The sequence below is a fragment of the Phalacrocorax aristotelis genome, chromosome 4 (assembly GCF_949628215.1).
Source record: "Phalacrocorax aristotelis chromosome 4, bGulAri2.1, whole genome shotgun sequence".
NCBI classification, from domain to species: Eukaryota; Metazoa; Chordata; class Aves; order Suliformes; family Phalacrocoracidae; genus Phalacrocorax; species Phalacrocorax aristotelis.
In genome coordinates, this window is record NC_134279.1 from 26,660,932 (window position 1) to 26,682,308 (window position 21,377).

The 21,377-nt window shown below is 37.6% G+C and overlaps 1 protein-coding gene across 1 annotated transcript in view; it reads left to right on the forward strand.

Annotated features, from left to right (window-relative positions):
- PAPSS1 (3'-phosphoadenosine 5'-phosphosulfate synthase 1) overlaps window positions 1-21,377 on the forward strand; it is a 45,802-nt gene that overhangs the window by 20,031 nt on the left and 4,394 nt on the right. The window contains exons 6-11 of the mRNA XM_075090701.1: window positions 1,828-1,941; window positions 3,740-3,851; window positions 7,101-7,306; window positions 9,608-9,743; window positions 11,188-11,456; window positions 14,844-15,073. Of these exons, the coding sequence (XP_074946802.1) occupies window positions 1,828-1,941; window positions 3,740-3,851; window positions 7,101-7,306; window positions 9,608-9,743; window positions 11,188-11,456; window positions 14,844-15,073 (1,067 nt within the window). The remainder of the gene's footprint in view (window positions 1-1,827; window positions 1,942-3,739; window positions 3,852-7,100; window positions 7,307-9,607; window positions 9,744-11,187; window positions 11,457-14,843; window positions 15,074-21,377) is intronic.

Sequence of the window (21,377 nt, forward strand, 5' to 3'; positions counted from 1 at the left end):
TTATCTCCTACTTGCTTTCATCATCCCACTTCCTTTGTTTTACTTTCCATGGAGGTAGTGCCTAATGTCTGATAAATGCTTTAAAATGCTTGGACAAACTTTGAGTTTCCTAGTGTTGTGGTTTAACCCAGCAGGCATCTCAACACCGCACAGCCGTTTGCTCACACACACCCCCAGTGGGACTGGGGAGACAATCGGGGAGAAAAAAAAAAAAAAGTAAAATTCATGGGTCATAAAGACAGTCTAATAGGACAGAAAGGGGAGGGAAAGTAATAATAATAACAATAATAACAACAATAATAATAATAGTAGTAGTAGTAGTAGTAGTAGTGATAAAAGCATATACAAAATAAGTGATGTACAATGCAGTTGCTCACCACCCACCGACCAATGCCCAGCCAGTTCCCAAGGCAAGGTTGACAGCCTTGGCCAACTCCCCCACAGCTTACATACTGAGCATGACGGCATATGGCATGGAATATCCCTTCGGCCAGCTGAGGTCAGCTGTTCTGGCTGTGCCCCCTCCCAGTTTCTTGTGTACCTGGCAGAGCATGGAAAGCTGAAAAGTCCTTGACCTAGTATAAGCACTACTTAGCAACAACTAAAACATCAGTGTGTTATCAACATTATTCTCATCCTAAATCCAAGACACAGCACTATGCCAGCTGCCAGGAAGAAAATTAGCTCTATTCCAGCTGAAACTAGGACGTACATGCATACCTGTTTACTCTGGGCTGCATATACTGGAAAAATAAAGATAATTTCATTATTCTTGTTATGGGTCTGTGTGTACTTTGCTGTAATGGTGAGCTTTTTTCCCTCAAAAAGTAAAGCATTACTTTACAAAAGTTTCTACAACTCTGAAAAACCTGTTTTAAGAAGAACTGTCAGCTGCTTTTCACCGATTTTTTGCTACTGAATATCACTAGAACATTTGACTGGGTTTTGACATTTTACACCATCCTTTGTCAGAGGAGACTCTTTAAAGTTTTATCATGATGGCCTTCTCCCTTTCTATTTAGTTATGCTTTTATCCTTATATAAATCTCTTATGAGAAGTTTAAGGTCTTGAGTTTTGAGCATCGTGGAGTGAGAGTGTCTCGTTTAAAATGCATGGAGGAAAACTGAATGTTTTCAAATTAAAAAATTATATTTTGTGGTATTCTGCTTATAAAACTAGATTTCAGTTGATCGCATATTTACATGCACAGATGGCCTCAAAGATTTAAATGTTCTAAGCGTTAGGATATGGATTAGGACACTGATGTTATGTCATTAGCTGTGGGTAATACACTTAGTTTCTACTTCTGTATTAATCACTTTTAGTTGAGAAAGAGATTTTTTTTTTACCTCCATGTTACCACTTCTAATGTAGGTTGTATAGTGAATGACTTAAATTTATAAATGTTCCATTTCTAAAGCTTTTTTACTTCTTTAGCAAGTATAAAAGCATAGCCTTCCTTTCTGCTGTAGATAATGCAGGCGTTAAGGAGTCATAAAAACTGCACTTAATTCAATAGCTAAATATTTATTAGGTAAATTTTATATGAGGTACTTAAGGTTTAGAAAAAAATGTCTTGTCAGAATGTTTCACTTCAGTTACTCAGGCCAGCTGATTAACTCTATCCCAGCCAAAACCAGCACGCTTTGCTAGCAATGTATTGTAATCTTGGAACCGTGCTGTTTTTTAAATGAGTAAAAATTGCTTTGTGAATAAACTCTTGCTACAGGGTAATTAAACATTAGAATTTTACTTCCTGACCATGTGTTTAGTGTCCAAGAAGCATTCTGAGCAAACATTAACTTCTCTTTATTCCTTTTGTGCAGGACATTGTACCAGTGGATGCCTCTTATGAGGTGAAAGAGCTTTATGTGCCAGAAAACAAGCTACAGTTGGCCAAAACTGATGCTGAGTCTCTGTTAACCTTGGAAATAAATAAGGTATTTTGTGTTCAGTTGTCTCATTACTGAAGTTGAAAGACAGTCCAATCTCAGCAGAAGTAGATACAGTCAAAATAGATGTACTGGTTACAGAATGTTTCTCAGTAGACTTTCTCCCTGTTCTCTTGAGATGAATCATAGTATCTGTGTTTTCTTTGATCACTTACTAGAGATAACAATTAAATCTTTGTAATTTCATAAATAATGTCTAGTATAGCATTACTTAGTTTATCCCAAGCCTGGATATTAAATTTACTGGGACTTCCTCCCATGCCTCCATCCCCCCGCCCCCATCCAGGGACTAAACCATGCCTGGCATGTCTTGTATGAGTATTTGTTTCTAGAAGAATTATTAACTTAGCTTTTTTATTTTACTTATGCAAACAATTTTCTTTTGAATTTTAATGACCTAGAAATATGAAGGAAATCGGTTTCTCCTTTTTGATTCTCCTCATTGGTAACTTTATATACCAGGCTCAAACAGTCACAAACTTGAGTCTACAGAGAGATGATCATAGTTTGGGTTGTTTCCCTGCTGCCCCCCCCCTCCCCCCGGTTAGAAAATATTCATAATACTTTTCTGGCTTCCAGCAGAGGATGTGGAAAAGCCTGGATCAACTCAATCAACTCCATTCTTATTTTGGTTAAATGCATTAATTTCCAACTAAGATAAATTAAGACAAAACTACTTCTGGCCATGTTTCTGTTCTACCTGTTCTCTTTCTGAAGAAGTAGGCTTAAACACAGATACAATGCATGAGTTTTTTCACTGGCTTATTGACAGTATGACTAGAACTTAAAGGTAAATGTTTGATCTAGGAGATGACTAAGCTCAGAGCTGAGCATCTGCAGTGAGGGACTTGACTGTAAAACTGTTTATTGCTTTGATGAGGAATAAATATTTAAGGTCACCATTATTCAATTTCTGTAGTGTCCCAGCCCAAATTGTTCCCTATCTAGAAAAACAGATCCTTTCCCCCTCCACCCCCAACCAGTGGTTTTTTAAATATCAAGGAAGTATATAACATAAGCTTGGGAAGAAAATGTGTGCTGTACTTGCCTCAGCATAAATTAAACAGTGTAATAAAATTACTCATGCTCTTTGCAAGAGAGACTTGCACAAGCAAAGCCTGTTGTTGTCAGAGACTTGACCAAGTCTTAGTAATGCACATGCAGAAATAATAGAGGCCACACACTAAGACATAGTGTGACTGTTTAAGTGCTAAGGAAGGAAATTCCCTGTAAGCTGATACCTCTTAAACTAAAATAAGTACTAGGCCCAAAAGAATTTTACTTGTGGATTGTCTCACTTGTTTCTGCAATAAAATTTTTCTAATATCTTTTAAGATTGTACCTCTTAATATTCACCTTCATAATTCTGATATTTTTGTGGTAATTGCATGTGTTGTTTCTCTCTGTCTGTTTCCCTCTGTTATCTTGCTCTGTTAAAAAATAAATGCAAGTGGGACTCACTAATTCTGTTAAGTTGAACTTTATCAAACATTTACAAATAAAGTTTGCTGTTGTGTTTTTTTGTTTAAGACATGGAAATTTAATCTAGTGTAAGGACTGAAAAACAGTCAAAAATACGAACAGTGAGAAACAAGTTGTTCCTTTTTTCTTTCTTGTAGAAACTTTGAATTCTTTGTGATTAAACACTGTAATACTGAGAAATCTTCCATTTATACTGTCCTGCATTTTTTTGGTAAATCATGATCTATTATGATTAATACCTGATGTCAGTCATTAAGCCATAACTTTTATCAGCTCTAAGTCTATTTCTCCATTTCTTCACAAGGTGGATATGCAGTGGGTGCAAGTGCTAGCAGAAGGTTGGGCAACACCCCTGAATGGCTTTATGAGAGAGAGAGAATACCTACAGTGCCTTCACTTTGACTGTCTCCTCGATGGTAGGGTAAAACTTACCATTTGTAAAACTGAGAAAACTAATCCTACTTCTAAAATATTGCTGATGCTTTGCTTCTTAGTGGCGGTGTGGTAACACATTATCAGGCTTGTACACAACCTGGGGTAAGAGAGTAGGATATAATCATCAATTTAAAACTTGATGGTTTTATTCTTTTATTACCTACCATCACGTTAGAGTTTGAAGGTCTTGTCTTTTTGCCTTTACAAATTATATTTCTGAAATGTCTTCAGTTTTGAAAATAATTTAAACCTAAAATCCACATTTCTAATTTGTTTGGAAGAAATTTTTCACAGTGAGGACAGTCAACTGTTGGAACAATCTCCCCAGGGAAGCGGTTGACTCGGCCACATTGGACACCTTCAAGAGTTGCCTGGACAGGGTGCTGGGCCATCGTGTCTAGACTGTGCTCTTCCCAGAAAGGTTGGACTAGGTGATCCCTGAGGTCCCTTCCAACCTGGGAGTCTGTGAAATTCATTTTAGAATTCATAATTTCAAGTTAATTGCTCTTTAGCTCTGTGTGCCAAAAGATTTGTTCCATAACAGTAATGAAGGAAAGGACAACAAACTGACTTGAGCGCGGGAGCTCTTGCAAGTATGAAATCAGAATTTGGGGAGGTGGCTTGAGTATGGACAAACGTCACGTGTAATTGAATTACTATGACTTAGTAATTATCCTGTGATGATTTAAACGAATATATTTTATTTTGCATTACCAATTGGCTAAAAGCAAGCATTAGTTAAGGTAGTCAACAAGTGAAAACATCCTTAGGTTTTGGAATTTGATTGTGATCCTCGGTCATTTTTCATTTATTCTTCTTTGAAGGCTGTGTTTCACTCCAGCCTTTTAGATTCTTTTGCACTCTCTATATCAAAGAGGGGTAGTAAAAGTTCCTGTCTCCCAACTTCCTTCTGCATTACTCTTCTCTTGCTGGAGACCAAATAGCAGAGGGAAAAAAAAAAAGTCACTTGTCTTTCAACTCTATGATCCAGACATCTGTTGTCCCTTTTACATTTTCTAGTTCCGCTTTCTGTAAGTCTCTTGGATACTATCCTAGGCAACATAATGCCACCCTGTTATTTTGGAGTATCTAAAGTATGCAGTATTGTTTTGGACTGCTAGTTTTGTTTTCATTCTACTTGCCTTCTGTGTGTCCATCCAGGTGAAATGTACTGTGCAGATGCCATGCTATGCATTCAACTGCTAAAATAGCTTGTAGCTTCTTATTCTGCCCTGTAGTCTTCTGTAAATCAGAGTTTTTGTAAGGCATTTAAGACCTTGCATAGGTGAGTGTTTCTGATATGGCAATATTACAAGTTTTTAAACTCCTCTTGCAATCATTTTTAGTACCTCATGTATGCTGCAGAAAATGAGTAATGAAAAATAACAAATAACATATTAATGGAAACAATTTTCAGTCCTAAGCTTGAATAGAATAGTCATGTTCCTCTAGATGCTACCGTATTTCCTCCTTTTAGAAATCTACTGCAACATTTACATATGAGAACCTTTTTAGAAAAATGTGATTGCCTTAAAGCTCCTTTGCTACTTGAAGCAGTGACAACAGTTGGATCAAAACAACATCCTGAAAGTTTCCGCCCTGCTTGATAGCTTAGTTCTGGAGTCTTACAGCAGCAGTTGTTTTCCAGAATTTTGACTTTGAAGAGAGGGAAATTGTTTAATACCTCCAATGCATCTCATCCTTTGGGATCTAAATGTAACGTTCATTCTGACTGACTTCTACATTATGGAAATCAGTGCCGGTGTGTTGATATCCTCACTTTAAAGCTTAAATTATCTGAAATAGTCTTAAGCTGACACTGTGCTCATCTGTGACTTAATAAACTCACTCCATTACCTTGCCTCAGTTTCTCATTTGTACAGTGGCTGAAGACTGATGTCAAAGATATTATATATTTATTATTGATCACTGACAAAATTTTTATAAGAGGTTTGAGATCCCTTCCCAGTTTGAAATATTTATTTACTTGTTTGCAAAGCAAAATTATTTTTTTAATAATTAAGTTAGGGGTGGCAAATCACCTTTGTGACTGTTGCCAAGCTCAATTTTATGACCTAGCTGCTTTGAAAGTAACTCTGAGCACTAAGACTGAACTTAGGAGAACATGTGCAGCATGCTTTTCATTTTGCATTATGTTTTTCTCCTAAACTTTTAACCTATCTTCATAATTTTTAACTTCCTCGCACACTTAAGGTAAAATTGAGACAAGGTTATAAAAAATGAATTGCTCAAATAACAGGGAAATCAGCCTTATTTAGAGTCTTGTCCTCACTAAAACCAATAGCAAAAACTCCATAAACTTCAAGGGGCCCATGACTTTTCTCCTAGAGACCACCTGAAAGTTTTGCACTCTTCTAGCAAGTGTGTGCTCATTAGAATTCAAGCCTTTGCATTAGACTTACAGTATTTACTCCATTGGGTTTCTCAAATCTCACTCCTGTAGTCAAGAAAAACAAGGCTTCCAGCATCTAGCAGTGAAGTAAATGCTTAAAAATGCAGACCACACATAAACTTAAAATTCAGATACATTGGTTTAATATTAGAAGTAAAGTAGCTGGTAAGCTTTCAGCTGAACAAACTGTGCAAAATGTCTGCCTGACTCAACAGCTTTTTCTGAAATATATATGCTTAAATCTGAATATGGTTTTAAGTAAACAGCAAAAGTTACCTTCTGAAATACTTGAATTATATATGCCGACTACTTTGGTACATTTGGCTGCTTCTATCGCATTGAACTTTTCTTACGGACTGAAAGTACAGCTACTGAGAATACTCTTTCTTTTTTACTCATTATTCACTACAGTAGAAATCTTGCCTCATATTTTAGATCATCTGTTGAAAAAATGTCAGTTGTGTATTTCTGCTTACTCTATAGCTTCTTGAACAAGATATTCATCTGAGATCCCAAAAAAGTAGTATCTTCACAGTCTAAATACTTGTGTGCAGCTATAAGCACTTGGTATTTTCAGTACTGCCTTTGGTCTTTTTCAAACCTCAGTGCTTGCACAATTTTATAGCACATGTATCTTACGCAAGAGTTAATTCTCAAAGTTGCTTTTAACCCCTGTTAAAATAAGTACCTGAACTATCTGTTGTGTGATACACATACAGCCTGGACTGTAGTTTGCTAGGAGGGTAGATTTTCATAAATCATTGAAGACCATTACTAAGGATAAGGGCTTTTTTTCCCCCCACCCCTCACTCTGCAGGGGGAGTTATTAACCTGTCAGTGCCAATAGTGCTAACGGCTACTCAAGAGGACAAAGAAAGACTGGACGGGTGTACAGCAATTGCACTGGTGTATGAAGGTCGCCGTGTGGCCATTCTCCGTAATCCTGAATTCTATGAGCACAGAAAAGAGGAACGCTGTGCTAGGCAATGGGGAACGACATGCAAGGAGCATCCCTATATCAAGGTGTGTGTTTAAGAGTTGAAAATCTAGTCCTATTAGCTGTACTGTTTGTAGAGCTGCAAATTAAGTGAAGCTGATGTGTGTGACTAGTGTTAGTTCAACAGCAAAACTACTTTGAGTACTAATTAAAACATTTGAGCAGAAACAAAGGTGATTTTTTTTTGTTCTATGCAGCTGTTGAATAGTCTGCACTTAGTATGAAAATCTAATGTCAATATGTACACATGAAATGAATTTAAAGTGTACTGTAGGATGTGTGCTACAGAAGAGGGATCTTTACTCTCTAGTGTGCCTAGGAAACGCATCCCTCTGTGTAGCCAGATGGATCATCAAAGCTCCTTAATCAGCAGATATACACATTGTGAAGGCAAGATGACTTCTATTCTGTCTGCATGTGGAGTACGTGAGAACTGCCTGGTTTAGATGCTTTTGGAATAGGCCCCATTCCTGGAGAATTCATTATTTAGTGTCTGGGGAGTTATTTTCCACCCATTGTGTTCAGTATGTTTTATTGTCTTGACCTTAAGCGTATGTCATACTGAAATAGTCTAATTGTACTGAAATAGTCTAATACTCACTGCAATGCTGTGTTTGGTTTTGCAAGCTGATGTAGATGTTGCATCTTTGCTCTGCAGAGCCAAAATATGTGTTTTGCCCATTTGTCTCTATAGTATCTCTTTGTTAACAACTATGACTCAGATAAAAAGAAATCAAACAAATCTCAAATTATGAGCTTGCTCTTAAAAAGGGAAAGTCTTTGATTTGTTCTAAAAGCATCTGTATGACTAATAGTTATACATATGTGAAAATTATGGATTTTTTTTACTTCTTTATTAATGTGCAATCATGTTTTTTTTTTATTAATGACATTCTTTTACTGATGAAGTTGTATTTGGGAACATATCTGAAAAAGGACATCTCCTGCTAGACACAAATAAAGAGTATTCTGGAAGATTTTCAAAGCCCTTGCTGTGTTCTGTGCTGATGAACGTAAGATTAGCCCTTTATTGAAAACTTAAGACAAATTTAAGAAATTCTAAGATGATCTCCTGCAGACAAGATTTGAATGACTTGTTATAATGCATTAGCAATTACAGAATGACATGGCTGAAACTAACATAGAAGATGAGTAACTATGTTCTTATGTCTGTACTGGAGTGTACAGTAGTATCATGACAGGATATGAATGTGTGCATAATAGTATCATGGCAGGACATGAATCTGGTGGCCCTTCTAAATCAATCAGAAATCTTTGGGTTATTGTAGTGCAGTTTTCTCATCTTCATTTCTTTATCACACCTTACCCCCACCTTGGTAAGATGTCAAAGTGTAGCATTTTCTATGGGAAGTGGGTGGTGACTGTAACATCGTTTAATTCCAGCAGGTCCTGTATCTCAAAGGAAAAATAAATTGAAAAATCCACTGTTAATTTTAATATCTTGTCTTGTGGGTTTAGTATGTAATGTCTGATGTTATATCAACATTTGCTGTCACCTTTCAATTACATTTTAATGTAATAACATAGATCTTTTAAATTAATAAGGCTAAAAAATTATCAGAAACTTGGAAGTTTTTTGTGGTTCCATCTTCAAAAGCAAATGCATTCTCAGAAGTTCACAATTTCTGAGTGAATGCTATAGCCGTTGCTAAGGTATGTTAAGCAGCTTGCTATAATTATTTTTTGACAGCGAGGTGATTGATATTTGAAGATATCAAAAGAATTCTAGTGAGTGTACAATATATGTTGCCTTGGTAAAGTGCTACAGTGAAACAAATCCAAAAGCTATTCTACTTCAAAGATTCTGATTTTATTTGTAAATTAAATTGGGTGTGTAGTTAATCAGAACTGGTTTATTTGTTATTTTGTTGCTGACCATAATCTTGTAAACTGCAGGGTGATACTGGAACTGCATTTGCTTTGACCAACAATTATAAATGTGCAACCTCATTGTACTTAATATATTAGGCTTTCCAGTCACTATCTCTTTTTGTGATATAATAACGTTGGTTAAGAATACTGGCTACTTGCATTTCTCTATATTAAAAAAATCCTTTATTTTGAATGAAAGGCATATGCCTACTGCAGATTTGTGCAACTCTTCTGCACCATGGTATAACATTTCTGGATTATGTTCCAGTGATTTTTGGTTTTTTGGTTGTTTTTTTTTTTAAATTGATGCTTGACTTGAGACTGACAAATAAGATTAACCTGGAACTCTTCCCTTGATAAAGCTGTGTCCCCATGGCAATGCTCAGGAGAAGCTGACAACAAATCCTAAAAATGATTTTCCTTTCTTTTCTTAGATGGTTATGGAGCAAGGGAACTGGCTTGTAGGTGGAGATCTACAGGTTCTTGATCGTATTTATTGGAATGATGGACTTGATCAATACCGTCTCACTCCAGCTGAATTAAGGCAGAAATTCAAGGAAATGAATGCTGGTGACTAAATTTTTCTTGTTCTGTTTCTTCCTGCAAAATTTTATCCAAATGCCTATTGCCTCAATACCACAGGGGCTAGAACTGTTTCAAGGATGAAGATCTTGAATGCTCTTTTAGGTGGCATTCTTTGGCTTTTACTGGTATTGTTATGATCTCAGGCATTGCATTGCCTAAATACAGAAGAGAAGCTGGTAATGCCTGAAGTTCTGAATTTTATCTTTCTGTGCACACTAGACGGGTTACTAATGCAGGAAAAGGTCATGTTAAAACGTGGTAGAATGTGACTTAAAAATTATAAGGTTCGGCTAAAACTGTATCAGGTACGGTTGAATGCTGAGTTTTAATGCTGTTTTATTTTTAAGTCTGTTCCATGCTGCTTCTGGGGAGCAAAGCTTATGACAGTAATTGCAAGCAGACTGGTGCAAAGTGGAATGTATCACAGTTAAAAATTGTGAGCTAACTGCTAGTTTTATATTGTGGAAGAAATAAAACAGTTTTTCTCACTAAAGCAGTTGTATTAGGCAGATAAATAAGAGGCTGAGTAATGGCATAAAGCAGAGAACAATCATGCTGCCTTCTTTGTGGCAGCGACCGGTAGGCAGATGCTAAGTGCCTCTAAGTGTGAAGGAAGGGATTAACGTCAAGAATGCGAACTGAGATTGGTCCTGAGCTCCTGTCTTTTTTCAGTGTAGTCAGTATTTCCAGGATCTCCGGGTTTGAGATACCAGTCTTTGTTTTAGCTAGCCCCTAAATAAATTTTTTGATACCTGAAAAAAACCTGTTCTCTAGATTTCATTGGTTCCTTCTTGGGAAACCTCTCAGTTATGGTGATTTTGGTATCTTACAGGGTACCTTAGTTTATCTTGATTTGCAGAAGGGAGAAATCTGGGTTGTTTCAGGGTTTTTCATTGAAGGGTTTGTCATACTTTGGAATAGCAATTAGCCTTGCTTTGTTCTTACTCTGAGTAAACTCTATTAAGCTGTTTAGGTGCAGGAAACTTATTAAAGCACATTAAATCCCCTTTTGTTTTGTTGCAAACATGTCCATGTGTTCTCCTGATGATATGTTGAGCCTTTAAGACAGGTAGCATAGTTTGATTTCCTCTTAGAATTTGACCTTATATTATATGTTCATGCAAGTGAAACATCCAAAGAGAAGATTGTAGCTATTGGAAAAACTAAAGTAATTCTGTAGAAATCTTAAAAATGAAGGAAACTGATTTCTGGGTTTTTTAGTATGGTTGTTTTTTATTAATTTTGCTTATTGAGTATAATGATTTTATAAGAATTCATAATCCTTTAATGACCTGTGACTACTGCTTTTATACTTGTTCAGTAGAGTTCAGAGGAAAGATTGTACTGTGTGAAGATTTTCCTATGGTTGTACAACTCCTGATAAAAGAACTTGCTTTCCTTATATCTTTTGTCTGGTTTTTCTCCATAGATGCTGTCTTTGCATTCCAGTTACGCAACCCAGTGCACAATGGGCATGCTCTTTTAATGCAGGATACTCATAAGCAGCTTTTGGAACGTGGCTACCGGCGCCCAGTTTTACTCTTGCATCCACTTGGAGGCTGGACAAAGGAGGATGATGTTCCTCTCATGTGGCGCATGAAGCAACATGCTGCAGTACTGGAGGAGGGAGTCTTGAATCCAGAAACAACAGTGGTGGCTATATTCCCTTCCCCCATGATGTATGCTGGACCAACTGAGGTAAACACAGGAAGAGTATAAAACAAAACCAAACCCCTTTGATAGTGCACTGAAGGATTTCATGTTACACCTGAGGTTTGTGCATTATGGTTTTTTTAATGGAGAGAGGAAACTAATTTTACTTGGGAAACTAGACTCAAAGGCTTCCTCTGTCATCAGCCAAAACATTCTATGAAGAAACTTCCGTATTGGAGGATTTTTCTGGAAATGGTGGGAGACAATATTGGGTTTATATGCTCCTTTCCTTACAGTTGTAAGGGTATGATAAAGAATTAATCATTCCTCCTTTTTTACAGTCTTTTTCAGAAGGAATCATAAGATCTGTTAACATACCAAATAGTTGTCCTGAATGTTAAGATAAGTTTTATGACTGTTAAGCAAAATGTTTGTATGTTGGAGGGCTATACACAAATTAGAAAAGAAAAAAAAACAAACCAACCAAACTTTTGCTTATTTTTTGGCAAACTTAATTTGGAGAGAATTGCTTCAAGGCTTTTGTATGAAGTAATTATTTGGCTACACTTTATTTAGAAGCCAGGTCTTGGGTTGGAATCCCTAGAGGTTTGTGGGAATCAGTAGAGAGAATAAACACTCTCATTTGAGGGCAGTTCCTTTAGGGAATATTGGTTCTCCATCTCATTACTTTTTTTTGTCTTTTTTCTATTTTTTTTTCTTTTTCCTTTCCTCTCCGTAAGTCACAGGAAGTTGAAATTCTGACCAGGCTCAAGAGGTTAACTCTGTGGCAGTTTTTTCATAGATAGGAGCTCTCACCAGCCGAATTAAATTAGACAGGTGTTGCTTATTTTCTGATGGCCAGTTGACTGATCAGAGCTTGCACTGCCTTTCAGTCCAGAGAAAAAATGAAGACCAGATCTAGTTGAGGCATGTAAGTGAGTTACTGTAGGGAATACTGTACTGTTCCCATAAACCTTTTGTGAGAATTAACAGAAATCTCCTACTTCACTCTTGAATTTATGAGCCTATGAGGAGGAACAAAACCCACAGTCCTTATTCTGAACAGAATGAGAGTTTTCTCCTAACCTATATGCCATTTCCAGTGACCTCAGACTGGAGCCTGACAATCATGTTTGTAGCCAAGTAATAAAAGAGACTCTTCCTTTCATCATTTTCCATAGGTCATTTAAGAGAGATTGGTACCAGATTTGTTTCTGAAGCACAAGTGCTTTACAAAACAACAAGCATCCATTAGTATGGTAATCTACAGGACGGGTGTGGCCTTCCAGTCTGTAAAGATTTTAACAGATGTGTTTCATAAGCATCTATTTAGCATTTTTGTATTTTTAACTTTCCTGATAATTACCTTGGAAGAAAAGAAACAGTTCTATAAGGGAAAATTCTGTACCAAAATGCAATAAGTTAACCTGCTTAGGAAAATAAATATGTACTGAAGTAGTATAGGTGTACAGAAATGGGACAAGAGCTGCTAGTTTTATGTCTCAGTCAAGTGGTTTACGTTGTTCTAAATTGTCTTAGTCAAATAGTTTCACTTACTCAAAATGGAGTTCTTACTTGCTGTTACCCAAATGACAACATGAAACTTAAATTTCTTAAGTATGCTAGAATAGTTTCAGAAAATATTCTGCTAGTTGATGTGGTATGCTGGAATTCCATGTGTATGGCCCAGTCTGTGCTTGTAACATAAATATTAAAATTATTAGCATAGCTATCAGGATTCAGATGCTTCCATAGCACTTCATATGCTTGAATAGCAGTGGAATCCGTCATGTGTAATGCCTGGCTGTGGTCAAGATGAAAACTGACACCAGTGATACCCTCACAACTCCTGCTGGTTCCTAATTTAACTATCTGACTACTGATTTACAGAACTCCGTCCATATTGACTGCAAAGCTTCCTCCTTGAATGGTTTCTGTAGCGATTAGTTATAGAGCTAATGTAGAACTAACAGTTACTACTTTGAGAAATCACTTTTGAGTTTCTTGCCTAAAGCTTATTAACATAGAACAGCATGCACAATCACTAAAACACGAAACACTGATTTTGTTTTATGTAAAGATTTGCAGTAGGTAGATACATTTTCCTTCCATTAAAAAAAATGCATCCATCACGTTGCCCATTTACTACAAGGCAGTGGCAGCAACTTTTGTCCTATGATTTGTAGGGTTTTTTCCCCTCCTGCCTCCCCTTCTGTTTTTTTCCCTTTAGTGCTTGACAGATGTTTTTACTGTTCAACTGGTGAAGCTATTTTATGCTATGTAGTTACTGGGTAGGCCCTTTAGTTTTGTGTGAAGGTAAGGCTACACATAGGAGAAACTACTGTTATATACTTGCTGGTTTTTTAAACTCTTCTCTGAGTATCCTTTGGCAGGTATAAGGAAATTGTACTTGGAGCTATACAGAAAAAAGTGAAAATCAAGTTATTAGTTATGAAACCACTCATTTTGAAAGGTACAGTGAAGTAACGTAGGAAAGCTGTTTGCCAATATTTACAATACCTCAAATATTAGGTGGAAGGGAGTTGGTGCATCCAAGCCAAAATTCAGTAAAGCTAGATTTTCTGATTTTGACATTGGTTCCTCCCCAGTTCATATAGATGTGTTAGAATCAAATTATTTTGAAATGGTCAGGGAAAAGTGACTAAATATTTACCAAAGCTAGAGTTGCTTTGTCAGTTTTCATCCTGGAAGCTTGTGGTGTAAATAGGCAGTCTTAGTGCTTTGAAAGCCTGTTCCAAGCATTTTTGTGCAGTATGTACCTAGTTTATATGTCCTTTGGGTCTTAATATTGACACAGACTAAATGTTGAAGCCCTGTCTTGAACTTCATCCTTGCCACATGCACCAGGTGAAAATGCTGAGCATGGGCAATTTTTCTCTTTTAACGTGTAGATAGGTTGATTAGCTCACTCATGAACATGTTTAAGTAGTCTATCTTGTCTTTCTTCCGATGAGATGTTTGGCAGCTATATTGGTCAGGATGTCTTTTTAGAGAAAATACTGTGGTTAAAATAGAGTGAAATGTGGCTAGATCCCACTAAACTGCCCAAAGCGGTTGCTTTTGCATTAATCTTTTTCTATAAAATGAAAGGGATGGAGACCGATGACATCAGGAAGACCTGAGCTAAGAAATGGATGAGCTCATCTCTCTTGCCCTGATTGTACTGTTCCAAACACTGTGCTAAAGTAACTTTTAAACTATCTTAATGTGCAAATCAAATAGGAGAATAGTATGTCTTAGCTGTAAGTTTGGCGGTGATTCACGTATTTGATTCTTTGTTTTGTTGTGGCTCCATAGTAAAAAATCATGTCTGATTAGGGAAGAAGTGGTAATTATGCAATGCATGCATATTTTAAGGGTCATACTTTGACCGTTTTCTTCTATTAACTGTTTTCGCTGTCTCTGTTCTAGGTTCAGTGGCACTGTAGATCACGGATGGTTGCAGGAGCTAACTTCTATATTGTAGGGCGAGATCCAGCAGGGATGCCACACCCTGACACTGGCAAAGATCTGTATGAACCAACCCATGGTGCCAAAGTGTTGACAATGGCTCCAGGCCTCCGAGCACTGGAAATTGTACCCTTCCGAGTTGCAGCTTATAATAATAAGAAGAGGTGCATGGATTATTATGACTCTGATCAGTAAGTCGTATTTTTGTTTTAAGACTTTTTGAGCAATAGCTGCCTTTTAACCACGCCCACATTAAAAAATTGTTTTTAATTAAATTCGTATTGCTCAGAGATGGCAGTGTTTAGATGTGGTTTTAGATCAAATGCAACTTGACTTCAGCATGATTTGAGTGCGGTTTCACAGCACAACTAACCTGATCCAGCTTCAGCTGCCACTGGAAGCTCCCCTTTTCCTCGCATGTACTGGAGTTTCTCTAATTATGGAACATGTTGGCACAGACTGCTAAGTCCACAGAAAAGTATTACTGTTTATTGTAATGGTAAGATTAGCTTGCTGCTGGTGTATATTTCTAAATACGCTTCTCAGGTGTCAAATATGCATCAGTTATGATGGAAGAGAAACGATGAGAGAGAGCAGCAGGGGGACGATAGTGGACAGGAGAGGGTGGCAAATAGCCATTTACTCTGTTTAACAATAATGCAAAATGATGCCCTAAGTCCATTGTATGTTCCAGGGTTTTCAGCTGGTTTGTTTTTGTTTTTTTTTTTTTTTTTTGGATCCAGTTACAGGACAGGTAATTTCACCTTCTGCATGTTCCAATATTATTTTTGACTTGTGTGGCATAGTGGAGTCCAAAACTCACTGTGTTGCTGTGGTGCCAATGAGTGGGACTAAGAAGATGACTTGTCATTTTAGTTTAAACCTCTTTATTTAGATTATTGAAGCCATACTTTTGTTTTACATGAAACTGCAGTTGAAGTTAGTACCAAAATACAAACTGTCAAGCAAGATGTTTTTCTAAAACAAAAAAAAAACCAAAAATCCCCCACAAAACTTGCATTTTTTAAATATTCTATTTCCTACTGCTTCTAACTGAAGAATTATGTCTGTACAACACAGTTAATCTTTGAAAGCACGAAATCACCATGGGATGGATTGATCTGTAAAAATGAACCCATCTCTTATCTCTTGTTCTTCAGCTGCTTATGCTGCAGTTACACGGAGTATAGAAGTCTCCAAGGATGTCACTGTGGCTTGTGACAATCAACCAACAAGTCACATTCAGGAACTTGTGTCTTTCTTACCATGAATTAGGTTATTAGTAGATAGTGTCCTGGCTCAACCTTGATTATAAGTTATGTAACTGCTTTATATTTCAGCAGTAAGTTGCAAGCACCTGAATTAGTCTGCTTTCATTTTTAAAAGCCACAACGTGTTATCATCTGTTACATAACCAAATATAGCTTTATGGTATGTTCCTCTGTTGCTTGGAAATCATAATCAGCATGATAAAGGCAAATCTGTTGAAACATGACAAGAATTAAAATAGTTTCTCTGTGTATTACTCTACGACATCCATATGTGTTTAGAAATTTGATTATTTGCTACATTGTAGATGTTTTAAAATTGAAGCTAATCAGGCATGCTTATTTAGCACTTGTAGTTTGCTGATGTTTTTCTTCCTTCCTCTTCCCTCGTCCCTCCCATATAGTCAGTATTCCAGCGTGAGGTTCTCCTTAATGCCGTGAAGCTTCTCTTTGGATAGCATTGCAGCGGTTTGTTTTTTTTTTTCCTCAAGTGAAGCTATGGACACTAGCATGAGATCAGACCTATGCCCTGATACATACAGTATTTTCATTAGGGGGAATAAAATCAGAGGGAAGGATACTCCTAGCATATGACATGAAAGTCTTTTCCTAAACTCATTGCCTCTTAGCTAGCTGTTCAACACTTCACTACCTTTGTGCCTTTCATTATCTGAGATGCACCTGGAAGTCCTCATTGCTGTGCATAGTAACTAGATTGTGATGTAGATATTGCTAGTTTTTTGCAAACCTGTATACATTATAAGGTTCAAGCTGTTGCAGTAGATAGTATGGATATTTGTCCTGTTTGTTCTCCAAGTAATTCAGCAAGTTTTAGAAGATAAATAGGCAAAAATTAAAGTGAAATAGTTGCACTGGTGTGTCACTTCTTAATAATTTGGAATAGAAGGGGGGCAGGAATGTGAGAGGCCAGAATTCCCATTGCATGAAACAGAAAATCTTTGTAGAAGAATATTGATTCTGTGATCAATGATACTGTTCTCTTAGCAGGATAGATTTGGTTTAGATCAAGGGGAGTAAAATTGTACCCCTGTCATTAGACAAAGCAAATGATAACAAAAATCTCAGTGGTAACAGGTTTTTCCTTTTGTCACAGACTATTATCCTTTCATCTCACCCTATTATCCTTTCATCGTGCCTGTGGGGACCCTTTGGTTTGAGGCATTTTTTTTCTTTCTCTGTTACTGTCTTGGTAAAAAAAGCCATGCTGCTATTAGTGTGCAGTTTTGCCCTGCTGCTGTTAAAATATAAAACCATTTGTCCTGTCCTTTAGATACTGTTTGTAAGCTACAGAGTGGACTGGAGTGTGGCAGCAATCCTCTAGGTGGCAATGCAGACACATGCAGACTCCCTGAAGAGAAAGCCATTGTTGATCCTGCTTGCCATAGACAGAACACTGTGGTAGGCTGCAGACAGAGTTAGAGCTTGGGTGGGTGCAGCTGGCTGCATTTCAAGATAGTCTGTGTAATGCTGAAAATGTGTCAGACTCCTGGACCATGTGGTGTTTGACTCTGTAAGGAGGATGGCAGGGAATAGAGGATTGTCTGGAAATATGAGAGGATCAGTACTGGTGGAAGACCATTGGGTGTGAAATAGTGATGTTCACGGAAATCTTCCCTGAGATTAGCCCTTACCTGGTGGAAAACAAAGCATGAAAATGTTGGGAAGAGGATTGTATGCATAGAAGCATTGCTCTGACTTGTTTTGGAAATGTGTAACTTGATTTCTCTTGCATCTTTCTCAGTTCTGTGAGGCTTGGAGACTTGACAGCCAACTAGGCAATTCCAGAATTTACATCACTAATGGGAGCAAGGAAGGTTACAGCAAGTGGGTTTCCCTTGGACTGAGCTGTAGCTGAGCTGTGTGTCTTAGCTGCTGGAAGTAGTTATTCTCTCCCTGAGTGGTCATCTCTTCTGTTCTTTCAGGCCTCCTAGACTCCTCTGTCTGGGAAGGTGTGTGCGAGAAGCCATAATAGACACCATCAGCTAACTTGAGTGCCTCTCTAATTTGGCAGAGTTGGACCCACACCTCGCTTGGCAGCAGAGGTTTTTGTAGTTGGGCTTTTTGCTGATGACAGTGAATTATCTTTCTGCTTGTGAAGGCAATCCCAAGCCATTGGGATGATAGGGGATGAATCTTTGGCTAGTGGTGAGAGGCTACCAAAAGCTTGATCCAGCTGCCAGAAGGATGTCTGACAAGTTGGGGCTGCATCACTAGCAGTGGCACAGAGTTGCTTTGCCTGTGACATCCCTAAACGTTCACACTCAGCTTTTATGGGAAAGATGTAACACTTGAGAGCATTCCACGTATGCCTGTGGGAGTAGGTTTTCACAGGCTGGGTTGGTAATGGTCAGCTATGTATCATAAGATATTGAGCAACTATGTGGTACCTTGCTGTGGCCAAGCTGCTCATGACCTGGTGGCAAGCCTGGGAAGCATCAAAAAGTATACCACTGGCCCTGCCTCCAAATTAGTAACAAAGGCCCTTCTCAGGTGCACTGCCTGTGATTCTAGAGAGGTCATTGTTCTTAAGGTCTTCAGCTCCCAAAGGTGTCCATGTAAGTGCAGTTTTGTGGAGTTGTTATAGGAGTTAAGTTTGTTTCTCACTTCCATTAGTATCCTCCATAACACAAGCTGCCCTTGGAGTTTCGGTAGACCCGGTATCTCTGCTTGGGAACAGTTTGGAGAACCTGGCTGCTAACTTTGAGTGTCAGGGCCTCATGCTGCTGGTTAACAGTGTTGAGCTGCTGTGGTGCTGTGTTGGAGCTGAAGTCACTTGGCAGGAGGTGCATCTACATGTACCCCTGTTTATAAGCAAAGGCAGAGACATCCTGACTGCATTCAGGGATGATCATGGAGTACTATGTGTGAGGAAAAGGGGTAAGAAAAGACTGATGTAAAAGCCTTTATACCAGCTGCACAGAAATTGTAGTTGCAGAGTGGTGCACAAAGTTTAACTTGTATAAATTATTTGACAAAAGTTACCCTTTAAAAAATTAAGACCTGTGAACAGCCAATTACTTGAAACTATATTTGTGTTTTACCTCATGAAGCCACCACAGTTTTCAATTTGTTTCTTGGACATCTTAGAACTAGGTTTAGCACTTCATGAAACCATATAAAATTTAGGAAAGGGATTTGAGGAGTGCATTTGAAGCGATGTATAGCACCACAGGTAGAGCTACCTTATTTTTATTTTCCCTTTGGGCATAATGAGGATAATAAAGAAAAAAATCCCTTTTTATTGTTTTTGAAGTCAGATAGCAAGCCTAATCTAAGCTTCTCTGGGAAGCTTGAGCATTTCCACTTGCACAGAATTCTGAAGAAGTAATACATACAGAAACTGGTATGAATATTGGTACAGTCCTTTTGCTTATCATAGTTTTTACCCCTTTCAATTTCATAGAATTTTGGATCAATAATTGAATACATCCAAACATGTTTTGGAAAAGTTTATAGGAAGAATTCTAGTTATAATGGAGAAATTCCAAATTAATGTCTAATCTGTGAACCACTATTAGACAGAAGTGTAAAGAAAAAACGACCAAAGAACCAAGCAACCGACAAAAAACACCACCCCCCCCAAAAAATCCCTACCCAATGCTGAAATCCCTTCAGAAAAACAGTGTGTTTCTTCAGCCAAAAAGGCCTCTCAAACAGTTACCACAAACAAGTGTAACTTGGGATTGGTGGCTTAATAATAGTAGTTGTTTGGGTGAGCAGAGATTCCCAGTTCTTTGCAGATCAGTCCTATAAAATGCAGCCACAGACTGCTGCTGAGAAAAAACTCAATTAAGAAAGGAAATTTGTCTCGCAATTAAAAAAGCCACAGCAGTGTCTGGAAAAATGTTTTTTTTTTCCTTTTTGTCCTGAAAGAAAACTGATGAAATAATTTTGGCTAAAAGAAACTCGTAAGTAAGGTTACTGGAGCAGACTGTTCATGCTTTCTGTAAAATGTGAATGAAGCATGGGTGTCTGTGAAGATGAGAGATTTTAACTTTATATAGTTTCTTCCCAGAACCTTTAATATGGTTGTCATGATTGCTTTAATACTATCAAGTCATACTTACAGGACAGCTATTCCAACTAAGTACATACCATTCCCAAATTTGTTTGGTGCGATACCTGATTTTTAAAGTGATAGTAAGAGGCTGAGATAAGCACACTTGACTGTCCTCCTTAATTTAGCTATGTGAAATATGGCTTCTCAATTAACATTAGTACATAATTTAGGATACATTGAAACACTATAGCAGCTCAGAATACTTAAACCCTCCTGTCAGTCAGAAAAACATTTCATTCACAGCAGGTAAAGGATTTGCTTTGCATATGTTGATATTAATCACATTATTATGTTCTGCTTTCATGAAGATTTGTTCATGGCTGGTTACGTTTTGAACCTAGCAGATACTAGCTGGTTCATTCAGCATTACAGGGCATTCCCAAGGCATAACGTAGACTGACATAACAAAGACCTGACACTGTGAGGGACAGTGTTCTGTTCCTGGAGGAGTTATGGTGTAAGTCATGACTTGATGCTACAAAGGCAAATTTAAATTCAGTGAAAGTCCTTCTGAAAACAGTTGTAAGGCTAGATTTCACCTCGTGACAGATCCTGTTCAGGAAGTGTGAAGTTGGAGAAGGAGAGTTGTTAAAGGACTTGAACCCCAGATAAGGAGGCGCTGTGAATTGTTCTGAGAATTAATCGGATCTAAAGTTTACCAGCTGAGTAAAACATGGCAGTCATTTTGAAGCCAGAGCAGGGTGAATAAGCCATATTATTGTTTTATTTCCATACATTTGTTTCCAAAAAACATAGTTTTATGAATAGACAAAACTGTGAATGAATGGTCTCTACTTCTATCATGAGCCTTGTATTTAAGAGTAATTTCTTAAGTCCTTGAGAGCACCAGATGTTGCCCTCCACAGAGAATGGGAATTCCAAGAAGGTCATTTGCAAAGTGCCAGATACCCTAATAGAAGGTCAGGGTTCCCAAGATTATGACTGATCTTTAGTGCTCCCAAATGAAAGATAAATTACATAATATCTTTTATACTTAGATTAAGCCTGTAGGGAATAATTGACGAAGTGGAAAAAATATTCTCCTCAGTCACTGTATTAAGGTGCTGTATTGACACTGCAGAGATACAGCAGAGGTTTCCTGCAGGACTGCAAGAATCTTCATGCAGTCGTTTCCCACTTGCAAAC